Source organism: Herpailurus yagouaroundi, unplaced genomic scaffold (genome assembly GCF_014898765.1).
Source record: "Herpailurus yagouaroundi ecotype Mexico unplaced genomic scaffold, PumYag 28, whole genome shotgun sequence".
Lineage (NCBI taxonomy): Eukaryota > Metazoa > Chordata > Mammalia > Carnivora > Felidae > Herpailurus > Herpailurus yagouaroundi.
In genome coordinates, this window is record NW_024412376.1 from 154960139 (window position 1) to 154974526 (window position 14388).

Genomic DNA, 14388 nt, shown 5'->3' on the forward strand with positions numbered 1-14388 from the left:
GATGCCTTTGATTTCCTTTTGTTGTCTGATTGCTGATGCTAGAACTTCCAGCACTATGTTAAACAACAGCGGTGAGAGTGGGCATCCCTGTCGTGTAGTATGACACTCTTTAAAGGAAAAAAAAATCCAGCATTCACAGTGTAAAATTCATAATGTCTGGCATCCACATGCAATTATTAGATGTGCAAAAGAGCAGGAAAATGTGTCTCATCATCAGGAGAAATTGATATTAATAGAAATTAATTAATAGAAATTGATAGTTAATAATTAGACTAGAAATAATAGAATTAGCAGATAAGGATGTTAAAACTGCTTTTAGAATTTGCACAGTGTACTCACGGATCAAGGGATAACATACACATAATGAAGAGCAATATGGAGAATGTAAAAAGGAAAACGGTGTAAAAAGGAAACAAATGGTGCTGGATCAAATAGATGTCAATATAGAAAATATAGAAAAAAAGATGTCTGTATGGAAAAAATATCATTCCTATCACATCATTCACAAAAAAATAATCAAAAAGGACCATAAACCTAAATGTAAAACTTAAATCTAAAACTTTTTTAAAAAGGAGCGCAAGCAGAGGAGGGGCAGAGAGAGTAGAAGACAGTGAGAATCCCAAGTAGGCTCCACACTGTCAGTGCAGAGTCCAGTGTGGGCCTCAATCCCATGAACCATGAGATCATGACTTGAGCCGAAATCAAGAGTTGGACACTTAACCAACTAAGGCACCCAGGCACCCCTAAATCTCTAAAATTTTTAAGAGAAAACCTTTGCAGCCCTATGGCAGCACTAAAAATCTGAAGAGATATAGCTAATAAACTAATGGTGGCAATATAATAGGATACTAAAAATTGTTATTTAACCTAAAACAATATTGTGGGAGGTGAGAGTCAGAGAAGGGAACATATAATAGATGTGACAGAAAACAAATAACAAGATGATAGTTATAAACCCACTGATATTGATAATTACATTAAATGTTAATGGTCTAAACATTTCAATTAAAAAGTAGAGATTTACCGACTGGATAAAAATGGAAGATTCAACTGTGTGTTGTAAGAAACTCCATGTAAGTATAAAGGGATAACATAAAGGTTAAAAAGGATGCAAAAAGATAAAATAAAAATGCTATGGGACATCTGGGTGGCTCAGTCAATTAAGTGCCTGACTCTTGGTTTCAGCTCAGGTCATGATCTCATGGTTTGTGGGATCAAGCCCCGTGTCGGTCTCTGCACTGATAGCTCAGAGTCTGCTTGGGTTTTCTCTCTCTCTCCCTCCCTCCATCCCTCTCTCTCTCTCTCTCTCTGCCCCTCCTCCACTGTCCCCACCTCTCTCTTTCTATCTCAAAAATAAACTTTAAAAAATTTTTTTTAAAAATGAAGAAAAACGCTAATCATGAGAAAGTTGTTATGGCTGATGTGACATGAGACACAGTAGACATCAAGGAATAGGGCTTTAGAACAAGGGTAAAGAACATTTTGTTAATGATGATGAAGTAAATTCACAAAGAACCAATAAAAAACGTATGCACCAAAAAAGCCCCACACATAAACACCTAATTAACAGAGCTTCAAAATGCACAAAGCAAAAGCTGACAGAACCTAATGGAGAATGATCTACAGAAATACAGAAGACTTCAAAACAAAACAAAACAAACAAAAAAACAAAACTGTAGAAGACTTAAAGAACACTATCAGTCAAGTAGGCCTGACATTCATAGTACAATCTACTCAATAACTGCAAATACACATTCTTTTCAAGTGTACATGGAATTCTCCAATGTACTTCATATGCTACTTGTAAACCTCAACAAATATAAAATGATTGCAATCTTACACAACATGCTTTATGGATCACAAGGATTCAGTTGGAATTTAGTAACAAAGATTTCTGGAAAATGACCAAATTTTTGGAAATTAAACAACACATTTATAGCCTGTGTGTAAGAGAACACAACATAAGAGAAATTGCAAACATTTTGAACTGAATGAAAATGTAAAGATAGGTGATCAGAATTTATGAGATGGAGCTAAAATAATGAATATAGAGAAGCTTATAGCTTTAAATGCTTTAATTAGAAAAGGACAATTGGGGTGCCTGGGTGGCTCAGTCAGTTGAGTGACTCTTGATTGCAGCTCAAGTCATGATTCCAGGATTGTAGGATTGAGCCCTGCATTGGCCTCTGTGCTGAGTGTGGATCCTACTTAAGATTCTGTCTCTTTCTCCCTCTGCCCCTCTCCTTCTCACACTTTCCCTCTCTAAAAATAAAAAATTTTTAAAAGGGCAATGGAAAAAATCTGTGATCTAAGCTTCCTCCTGGAAAACTTAGAAAAATTAAGTGCAAATGCAACAAAAGTAATTAGAAGGAAGGATGTAATAAAGGTATGGCAGAAATCAAAATCACAGAAATGGATGGACAATAAAGAAAATCATTGAAACCATCAGTGGTATTTTGAAAAGACCAATAAAATTGCTAAAATTTTGTCTGGGCTGATTAATGAAAAAGGAGAGAAGATACTTAAACCAACACAGGGGGCAGGGGGCACTTAGCGAGGTCAGTTAAGCCATTAAGTGTCCAACTTTGGCTCAGGTCATGATCTCATGGTCCGTGAGTTTGAGCCCCATGTCCAGCTTTGTGCAGACAGCTCAGAGCCAGGAGCCTGCTTAGGATTCTGTGTCTCCCTCTCTCTCTCTCTCTCTGCACCTCCCCTGCTCGTGCTCTGTATCTCTCTCTCTCTCAAAAATAAACATTTTAAAAATTAAAAAAAAAAATACTGGGAATGATAGAGGGCTATCACTACAGATTCTACAGACATTAAAGGGTAATAAGAAACTCTTTTGGACAACTTTCTGCAAATAAATACTATAACTTATAAGATACCAATGGCCAAAAATGACTTAGGTAAGAAATAGATAATCTGAGTATTTTTTATTGATTAAAAAAACTGAATTATAATTTAAAACCTGACCATAAAGCAAACTTCAGGTCTGATTTATAGTTAATGAATAAATATTAAAATATACAAACTCAGGAAATAGAGAATAGCTATCTTCTCGATTTGCTTTATGAGGCCAGCATTATTCTGTTACAAAACAGAATAGAGACATTTCAATAGAAAGAATGCTAACAGTTTTTAGTCATCAAGGAGCTGCAGATTACAACCACATGCACATTCATTAGAGTGCGAAAGTTGATAAGGTTCTGGTGCAACTGGATCTCTTGTATTATTACTGGTGGGAATGTAAAAGACTACAGCCATTTTGCAAAAATGACTATTTGGCTTCTTAAAATTTTAACAACAAACCAAAGCAACTCTACAACTAACTTCAGCAATAACAATCTTAGATATTTATTAGAGAAATATGATATATTTATAAAGATTTATACACGCATGTACATACCAGCTTTATTTATAATAATCACACATTCTAAATAACCCAAATGACCATTAACATGAGAATTGATGATTTATAATATATACATATAACAGAATACATCTCCACAATTAAAAGGACAATACTACTGATACATGTAACACCATGAATAAATTTCAGACTATTGGTCAAAAGCAGCAAGATACAAAAGAGTGTGTATTTTGTGATTCCATTTAGATGCAGCTCTAGAAAAGACAAGTCTAGTTTATAATGACAAAATAGATTAGTGTTTCTTTGAGCTTTGGATTATTTCAGGCAATTTACTCAAAATGGTACAAGGGTACCATTTGAGCTGATGGAAATATTCTGTCTTGATTGTGTTCTTGATTAAATGAAAGTATGCATTTGTCAAAATTTATTGAACTTTATCCTTAAAATGGATACGTGGTATTGTATGAAAATTATATCTCTTTAAAGTTGACTCTAAATCAGAGGGTATGTTTGTCAGATTGTACAATAGAGGGAATTTGTGAAATGGAATATATATAGAGTAGAAGAAATTAACCATAATACAGTTATGAAAAGAGAGAGGTAAAATACAGAAGAGAGCAACATAAAGTATATAATGAGGATGACTTAGACACTTTTATTCAGTCTTATGAAGGGTGTTGTCAGCAACAGGTGCTCACTAAAAGAATTACTTTACGCAGAAGAAAAGTAGTCCAAGAAGCATGCTTTGAGTTATAATCAGTAACGAAGAGCAAAGACAAGGGTAAATATGTCTCTAAACATAAAAGAACATAATGCTCGGGAAAGTACACAGAGCGATAGCGTATATGGGGAGGAGGTCTGAGTCTTGCAATGATGGGTAAAGATTTGATTAACTTTAGATTTATATCCTGATTTCAGGGTTAACTTGAGAAAAGCATAGAAATAAAGGAAACAATTTTCAAACTGAGAAGAACAAATGGAATGAAGAATATTCAGTCAATTCCAGAATTTGCAAGAAAGGAGAGAAATAGAAACATAGCACCTTGATACAAATAGAAAAAAAGTAGATAAAAATTTAAACCCAAATATATTGGTAACTTTTAAATTTAAATTACTAACTTCAGACAAAATGTCAGAGTGTTTTTATTTTATTTTTTTTCCCTCAGAGTGTTTTTAAAAAGATATTCCACATTAATAATATAGGAAGTTTGTAAAATAATTGAAAAAGACCTATCATGGAAACAATACCAAAAAATGTTTTATTTTATAGCTGTATAATATTAGACCATATAGTCAATGTATAATATTAGACCATATAGTATAATGCAAAACTCATTGCTAGAAATAAATTAGGTGACTTCATAATTGTATAAAGTTCTATTCACCAGGAAGCTATGAAAGTTATAAAATTATAAACACTTGATAATACAGCCTAAAAAATATATAAAACAACAAAGAAATAGAAAAAGTCACAATTTTATGGAAGATTTAAGATACTTTTCTCAACAACTGAGAAGAGACATAACAGAAATGAATAAGGATAATTTAAAGAGTACAGTTAACATGCTAACCTAATGAACAAATACAGAATGCTGTATCCACCAATTTAGAGTGCATGTTCTTTTCAAGTATATGTAGAGAATTTTCAAAAGTTGTCTATATCAACCACATAAACAATCTCAGAATATTTCAAAGGATTGAAATTATATTGGGCATTTTCTTCAAATAAATTAAGAAATATCCTTCCAAAACCCATGGGTCCAAAAAGTAGTCATAATAGAAATTAGGAAATATTTTGACCAAATGATGAGAGAATACGAATGTATCAAAATTTGTGTAATGCAGCTTAAAGGAGTACTTAGATGGAAATTGATAGCTTTAAATACATGTTAGGAAAGAAGAACAGCTGAAAGTTAATGAGATAAACATTCATTTAAAAAGGAAAAATAAGAGCCAAATAAACTCAAAATAGAGGACATGAAATAAAAGCAGGAGCATAAATTAGTGGATAAGAAAACACACATACAAAAGAGATCAAGGAATCAAAAGAAGGTTCTTTTTAAATTAAAAAAAAAAATTGAGAAATCTTTAATGAGCTTGATTGAGAAAAAAGAGAAAGCATAAATAACCAAAGTAAGTAATAAGATACAAAAAGGACACAGCTGCTGATGTTGTTGGACATTAGATAAAAACATATACTGAAACATTTTATGCAAGTAAATTGAGAAATATAGTTGAAATGGGCAGTAACATAAGAAACAGAATACCTTGGGTGCGGGTGGCTCACTCAATTAAGCCTCCGACTTTGGTTCAGGTCATGATCTCGTGGTTGGTGAGTTTAAGCCTTGTGTCAGGCTCTGTGCTAACAGCTTAGAGCCTGGAGCCCCTTCAGTTTCTGCATCTCTCTCTTTGGAGGATCCGAAGCAGACTCCTCACTGAGAACAGAGAACCTGTTGAGGGGTTGTACCCACTAACGTGAGATTATGAACTGGGCCAAAGTTGGATGCTTAACCGACCGAGCCCCCCAGGTGCCCCAAGTGGTGTGTTATTTTAAGAGAATGTAGCCAACATTATATTTAATGATGAAACTTTGAATGCTTTCACACTTAGATCGGACATAAGTAGTTAACCTTCAAAATAAAACTGACAGTTATTTTACCAGCGAAAGATGGATTTATTTAGGAATAGCAGAGACTTGTCATCCTGGACAAGCAAGCTGGGGCAAAACCATAGGCAAGTCCCCTGAACAAGTTTCTTTTTTTATAGAGGAAAAGGAGGAAGTTGGGTGGGCTCTTATAAACATTGGAGCCAACTGGGAGTTCAGAGTATAGTGGCCTTTCGTTGGCTGAGTTATGACAGTCTCTCATTGGCTAAACTGTTGCCAGGGGAGGAGGAAAGCCTTCTTTTTTCCTTCTGGGACAGTCAGGTAGATTCCACATGCAAAGTCCCTCTCTTCATTTAGGCTGCAGTTGACAACTAGTGATAGGACATGAGAGTTCCCACTGCTGGCCTCCTGCCTCCATTCTAAATGAAATTTCCTTTTATTAATTTTCACAAAGTCAAGGATGTCTACTATCATCACTAATTTTCAGTATCATAATGGAGGCTTTAGCTAAGGTGGTAAGGCAAGAACAGGAAAAAAGAAAGCAGTAAGGATTTGAAAGGAGAAAACAAAACTACCATTCTCTATAGATAATGTGTTTGTGTATGTAAAGAATATCCAGATAAGTTTTTATAGAGAATTTAGCAATGTTGCTAGATATTGAGTCAATATACAAACATCAATTATGTTTCCATAATTGATTTCCAGAAACAAAACTTTTGATTAAAGATGTTTATGGTAGCACCAACACTATGCACTATGAATAAATAATTAACAGGATATATGTAAGACCTTGGTGTTATCTAGGGAGGAGCTGAGAAACTCAGTAAAACAAAAGTGTAAGTCCTTATTTGTTTTCTTCTTTTCAAACAAATCTAGGAAACATTCAGCATTTAAATTCAGTTGGCTTACATTATATAGGCTTATACATTTTGTCCAATATATGTCACAGAAAAACATCTTAAAATAATTGTTTACAATGTTATTTTTGGAGCACATTGGTAAATAGAATATCTTAGTAATAGAAAGAGATTTGGGGTTCTTTCAGTCTGAGTCTTTACCCAAACTGGAAGTCTTTTATATAGCATCCTTTTTTTTTTTTTAATTTTTTTAAATGTTTATGTTTGTTTTTTTATTTTTTGGTTTATTTTATTTTATTTTTTAATTTTATTTTTTTAATATGAAATTTATTGTCAAATTGGTTTCCATATACAACACCTAGTGCTCATCCCAACAGGTGCCCTCCTCGATGCCCATCACCCACCCTTCCCACCCTCCCACCCCCCATCAACCCTCAGTTTATTCTCAGTTTTTTAAGAGTCTCTTATGGTTTGGCTCCCTCCCTCTCTAACCCTTTTTTTTTTCCTTTCCCTCCCCCCATGGTCTTCTGTTAAGTTTCTCAGGATCCACATAAGAGTGAAAACATATGGTATCTGTCTTTCTCTGTATGGCTTATTTCACTTAGCATAACACTCTCCAGTTCCATCCACGTTGCTACAAAACGCCATATTTCATTCTTTCTCATTGCCATGTAGTATTCCATTGTGTATATAAACCACAGTTTCTTTATCCATTCATCAGTTGATGGACATTTAGGCTCTTTCCATAATTTGGCTATTGTTGAAAGTGCTGCTATAAACATTGGGGTACAAGTGCCCCTATACATCAGCACTCCTGTATCCCTTGGATAAATTCCTAGCAGTGCTATTGCTGGGTCATAGGGTAGTTCTATTTTTAATTTTTTTGAGGAACCTCCACACTGTTTTCCAGAGTGGCTGCACCCATTTGCATTCCCACCAACAGTGCAAGAGGGTTCCTGTTTCTCCACATCCTCTCCAGCATCTATAGTCTCCTGGTTTGTTCATTTTAGCCACTCTGACTGGCGTGAGGTGGTATATCAGTGTGGTTTTGATTTGTATTTCCCTGATGAGGCATTCTTGAAAGCTCTCTCTGGTGATAGTTCATTCACTTTCTGCCTGAAATTTCCACTATTGGACCTAGTACTGAATCGTTTCATGAAGATTTTATTAAGTACGTGTTTACCAAGTATCATGATAACTATCTTGTCAAATCTAAGACATCAGTTGTAAGTTGTATTATTTCTTCATGTTCTACTAAATGAAAAAAATGTTGCCACTCCTTGGCTATAACTACATCTTGATTTCAAAGATACTAAAAAACATTTTTTTTAAAGCATCTTATGGGGGTGACTGGGTGACTCAGTCGGTTGACCATCCAGCTCTCGATTTTGGCTCACATCATGATCTCATGGTTTGTGGGATCGAGCCCCATCCGGGGCTCCTTGTTGACAGCATGGAGCTTGCCTAGATTCTCTCTCTCCTCTCTCCTTCCCCTGCTTGCACACGTTCTCTCTCAAAATAAATAAACATTTTTAAAAAATAAAACATTTTATGATTTATTAAACATTTCTATAGAAGTATTTCCACTGTTTTATAATTTAGGAATACCACTAAAAAAAAACCTTGGTTTCCTGGTTATTTTGCCGTTCTGGTCATTTTTCTTGAGATGCCTTGTAGTTTATTAAGTTGCTTAAAATTGAATAAGATACAGGTACAGACTTCAAAAAGAAAATTGTAAAATACTAAAATCAGTATATTCAGAAGGTAGAATACTCTTGTAAATTCATGAATTAGGGTCTTGTTAACCTCACAAGATATTCAGTAATTTTTTCCTTAAAACAAGGCAGTCCATAACCATGAAAAAATTGTTGTGTTTTCATTTATACAAGTATGTAGATTTAAATTTTGCACATCATACTTTTCACAGCAAGATTTTCTCATTCTTTTACTCATTCTTTTAATTGGGGTTAAAGATGCTACTTTCTTTTACGTTAACATTTTTTATAACAAATATAAACTGGAATGTAGTACATGTTTTTTATTCTGTCTACAAAATTATTACTGCTTATAATATTTCAACCTCAGAATATTTCTAAGTAACAAAGATATTTACTTGTTTTAGTTGTGAATATTTACATTTGAATATTTTAATTTCACAATCATGTGATTTCTGATAGTCATTGTTTGATTGTTTATTGTGTGTTGCCTACTTCAGCTTAATACACGTTAAGGAAAAATGACACCTTATAGTATGTAAAATTTATAAATTTCTAAATCATATAGAGTTCATGGTTTTTGATTATTATAAAATTAACTCTTCCAGTAGGTTATATATTTTTCTCTCTTTTACAACACAGGTTTTGAGAGTATTTTAGAAGGGCTTTATGGACCACGGCTACGAAGAGACCTCAGTTTATTTGAAGGTAATGCTTTTTAAATTTTATTTTAAAACTCTGTCCCATTTAATACACAAAAAATGGTTGTTCTATGCTAACTTTATATTAAATATGAATTTGTGGTCTTGTTTAATTAGTATTTTTAAATGAATAAATAAAATCCAAATATTTTGTTTTATAAATCTTTTTAAAAACTTTAGTACACTGATCAAAATGGAAACTGAAGCTTGTTTTTGGCTTAATGGTACAATTTAATTTTTATTACATATTATGTGTCCTCACTTATTCTTAAAGAAGATTTAAGTAAATATTTTCTGTTGCTCATGAGATAGGCAGCCTGGAAATAAGATTGTCATTCTGAAAAATCCTGCCATGTGTGTTCAGAATCTTATATTTATGTATAATACTATTTGTTATGTAGTATAGCCATCTCTTTCAAATGCTGTAGCATAAATCCTAGTGGAAGATTTTGATTTATGATATAATTACTGTGATACCCTAGTTCAATTGTTTTATTGCTTGCTTGGAAATGTAGAGCACTAGGAAAGAACAGTTTTGTAGACATCTGAAATTATATTCCTGTTTATTCACAAAATGGGTAGTGCTAGTATAGATTTACTGCTTTGATTTTGATCAAATTATTTCTGAGTCTTGTATGGGGTCAGTTTTATGTACTAACTCTGTTACCTTCTATCCTGTGGTACCTGCCATTCTACCAAGACCCAAGACATCTCTACAGGCCCTTCTCTCTTCTTTATAAATAAGTCTTTAAGTTGAGGGAGTGATGGTGGGAGTTGAGGAAGTGATGATGGGAGTAGTCAGAGTTTTCTGCTCTTTCTTTATTAATGTTGAGCAGGATAATTGAGTTATAAATTGTAGATCTGAAAGTATCTGTGAAAGATCATTTGTCTCAACCACCTGTCTTCAGTGAGATGAATTGATACACATGTAGAACACGACTTTAAGAATGAAGATTCCAAAATGTGCTTGTTCTTGTGTTTTATTATTCTTATAGCTAAGATCATTTTTTATTTCTTTTAACTTTAATCATTTCTCATCTTGTCATAATTCAACACTGAATTAAGTATTTTTACCTGATATATTTTTTAGCAGTACTAACTGTAATTTCACCTATATTTCTGAGCTTACAAATGAACAAAGGAAACATTTAAAGAAACAAAAATTTAACCTATGCTTGACCTATTTCTTCAGCTTTCCTTTCTTAACCTGCTCTCCTCATTCATGTCAGAAGTCAACATTATACTTAATTGTCTTCTGGTAACCCAAATTACAACTTAAGACTCTTAGCCTGTTGCTTCCCCTACTTTCATTTGTTTATACATTGTATATGTATGTGTATATTTATGTTCATTCAGAAATTGTTTATTATGCAAAAGGCAGAATGTTCTAAGGAAATAAATGCTTTGTTTTTTGTTTCTAGGCCAGTATTCCTTTAGTATGCACGTTTTACATGTTTATTTTAGGGAATTTGAAAATACAGATAAGCCAGAAAGAAAAACATTACTCCTAGTCCCACAATCCATAGATAACCTTTAAACATTTTTATATAAATGTAAGATATGTGCTTGTGTATATTTATTCTTTTATTATAGTAGTGTATACTCTACGCACAGTGTATATAGTTTCTGTGCATATTGTGTTCACTGGTATATCATTTTGGTGTATAACGCCTAGATCATCTTTCATCTTTCTTAACAGTATTTCATTGTAGATCTATTTATAATTAATTTACTTAGTTGATTTAATCACCCATTGCAGTATATCTCATTCCATTTATTTAAATTCAGATAGATCTTATACTTTATGTCCTTTTTAGTGATTTTTTTGGTGAGAGTAGTTAACAAAATTAGCTAAGCTTTGGAACTTGCATATAAGCACATATTCATTGCCTTTTTTTCACCCTCAGATACTCTTTCATCAGGTTTCTTAGGTAAATTCTTCCTCCTTTTTCTGCTTTTATGATTAAAAAAAAAGCTTCTAATTAAATTGTAGCTTTAAGAATGATAATATAATAGCAATAAATCTGTAATCTGTGCAAGGATGAAGACAGCCATGTATTTTGAAGGAAAATTAAATAAAAAATGTAGAGCCTTTTGAAAAGGCATGTAAAAACTATCCATTATAGACATCTCCAGCTTCTTTCTTACCTCTTATAAATAAGTGTGCTTGTTTTGTTGCCAATGTTAAATATGGTTTAATATTTAGATGCTGAGACTACAAGTATAGGGATTTCTCACTAAAGAAATTTGTATGCAGAATTCAAATAGATTAGTGTATGTTTTCAGATAAATCATTGGAAATCTGAACCTTTATTACTTTGCAAAACCCAGAAACTAAGTATATTACGTGGCAAAAGATTCTTGTATATTACTCCAAATTATTTTTTATTAAAAAATTAAACTTTTAAGCAAAAATTCCCTCTTTTTTTCTGCTTTAGTCAGTCCTTTCTCATGTCTTATTTGTGAGCTGGTTTCTTCCACCTATGGGATCATCTGATTTATTTGTGACTGTGAATATTTACAAAAATACGATAAGAGTGCAGTAGGCCTATGTAAGCTGGCTGATAGATCCTTACTGGTTTTTCTCTAGGTGTGTCTACATTTGGAAGGGAGATTATATCAGAGGTCTGCAAGCTATAGCATGTGGGGCAAATACAGCTTGTTGGCTTTTGAATGGCCTCTAAGCTATGAGTAATTTTTACATTTTTAAATAGTGGGGAAAAAAACAAAAGAAGATTAATAGTTCATAGCATGTGAAAATTATGTGAAGTTCAAATTTAATTGTCCTGTTAATAAAGTTTTATTGGAAACAGCCCCTCTTATTTGTTGAAACATTTTCTGTCTGCTTTTATGCTACAACAGTAGAGTTGAATGGCGTGACAGATGTTATGGCCTGCAAAACCTAAAATATTTACTATTTGGCTGTTTATGGAAAAGCTTTGCTGACCCCTGATTGTACCACTGACTGAAGTTTAATATCTTTGACATAATATCCTTTTTTCAACTCTAAACACTATGATGGTGGAGACAACAAAATTACTTTTTATTTTTTATTTGTTTTTATTTTTATTTTTGAGAGAGAGAGAGTGTGTGAGTAGGGGAGAGGGGCAGAAGGAGAGAAAATATCAAGCAGACTCCATGCTTAGTGCAGAACTCAGCTTGAGGCTGGATCCCATGACCCTGGATTAGGACCTGAGCTGAAATCAAGGGTCAGATGCTCAACTGACTGAGCCACCCAGGTGCTGCACAAAACAATTTTTTAAGATTTATTAGGTGAAACATTAAAAAAAATTTTTTTTAATTTTAGAGAGAGACCACAAGTGGGGGAGAGGGGCAGAGGGAGAGATAGAATCTTAAGCAGATTCCATGCTCAGCACAGAGCTCGCACAAGGCTCAATCCCATGGTCATGACCCCAGCTGAAATCAAGAGTCAGACACTTAACTGACTGAGCCACTCTGGCCCCCCTTCCCCCCAATTTTTTTTTTTAATCTGAGTATAGTTGATACACAATGTCACATTAGTTTCAGGTGTGCACATAGTGATTGGACTTCTCTATATGTTATGCTCACCCCAAGTGTAGCTATCACCTGTCATCATACAGTACTATTACAATATTGACTATATTCCCTGTGCTGTGCCTTTTATTCCTGTGACTTATTCATTCCATAACTGGAAGCCTATTATTCCCCACCCCCCTTCACCCATTTTGCCTGTCCTCCCACCCCACCCACCCCTTCCTTACCTTTGGAACCACCAGTTTATTCTCTGTATAGGTCCAGTTGTGCTTTTGTTTATTGATTTGATTTTTTTTTTTTTTTTTTTTTTTTTTTAGTTTGCACATGATTGAAATCATATGGTATTGGTTTTTCGCAGTCTGACTTGTTTCACTTATAATACTCTCTAGGTCCACCCATGCTGTCACAAATGTCATAATCTCATCCTTTTTTAAGGCTGTGTAATATTTTAGTATGTATGTGCATCTCACATCTTTCTTATCCATTCATCTATCAATGGACACTGGGTTGCTTCCCATCTTTAGGTTATTATAAATAATGCTTCAGTAAAACATAAGCGTGCATGTATCTTTTTGAATTAGTGTTTTGGGTATTTTTGGGGTAAATAGTATTGGAATTACTGGATCATATGGCATTTCTATTTTTAATTTTTTGAAGACTCTCCACACTGATGTACCAATTTTTCTTCCCACTAACAGTATACAAGAGTTTCTTTTTCTCTACATCCTCTATAACTCTTGTTGTTTCTTGCATTTTTTAAATCAAGTTTTTATTTAAATTCTAGTCAGTTAACATACAGTGTAATATTAGTTTCAGGTATAGAATTTAGTGATTCATCACTTACATACAACACCCAGTGTTCATCACAAGTGCCCTCCTTAATACCCATCACTTGTTTGCCTTTTTGATTTTAGCCATTCTGACAGGTATAAGGTGATATCTCATTGTACTTTTGATTTGCTTCCGTGATGATGAGTGATGTTGAGCATCTTTTCATGTGCCTGTGGTCATTTGGAAAAATGTCTATTCATGTTCATATTTTAGGTGGATTATTTGTGTTTTTTTTGTTATTGAGATGAATAAATTCTTTATATATTTTGGATGTTAACCTCTTATCAGATATATCATTTGCAAATATCTTTTCCCATTCTGTAGGTTGTCTTTTTGCTTTGTTGATGGTTTCCTTTTCTCTGCAGAAACTTTTTATTTTGATGTGGTCCCAATAGTTTATTTTTGTTTTTGTTTCCTTTGCCCGAGGAGACATATCTAGAAAAATATTGCTACCACTAATGTCAGAGAAATTACTGCTTGTGTTCTCTTTTAGAAATTTTAAGGTTTCAGGTCTCACAATTAGGTCATTAATCCATTTTGACTTTATTTTTGTGTATGATGTAAGAAAGCAGTCCAGTTTCATTCTTTTACATGTAGCTATCTGGTTTTCTTAGCATTTATTGAAGAGATGTCTTTTTCCCCATTGTGTATTACCTTTTTGTTAGATGAAATATTTGAATGCTTATTTTGTGTAAGGAACTGTGATTAGCGGTGAGGAAAGGAACTACTAGGAATTCATGGCCTAGTATTAAGTCAGTAGTTTTCTAATATGAATTGATTATCTATATTAAAA

The 14388-nt window shown here is 33.4% G+C and overlaps 1 protein-coding gene across 10 annotated transcripts in view; it reads left to right on the forward strand.

Annotated features, from left to right (window-relative positions):
- Window positions 1-14388, forward strand: part of LCORL (ligand dependent nuclear receptor corepressor like) — a 176745-nt gene that overhangs the window by 44806 nt on the left and 117551 nt on the right. For all 10 annotated transcript variants that reach the window (XM_040487204.1, XM_040487246.1, XM_040487239.1 and 7 more), the window contains exon 2: window positions 9190-9255. In XM_040487204.1, coding sequence (XP_040343138.1) covers window positions 9190-9255 — 66 coding nt within the window. The remainder of the gene's footprint in view (window positions 1-9189; window positions 9256-14388) is intronic.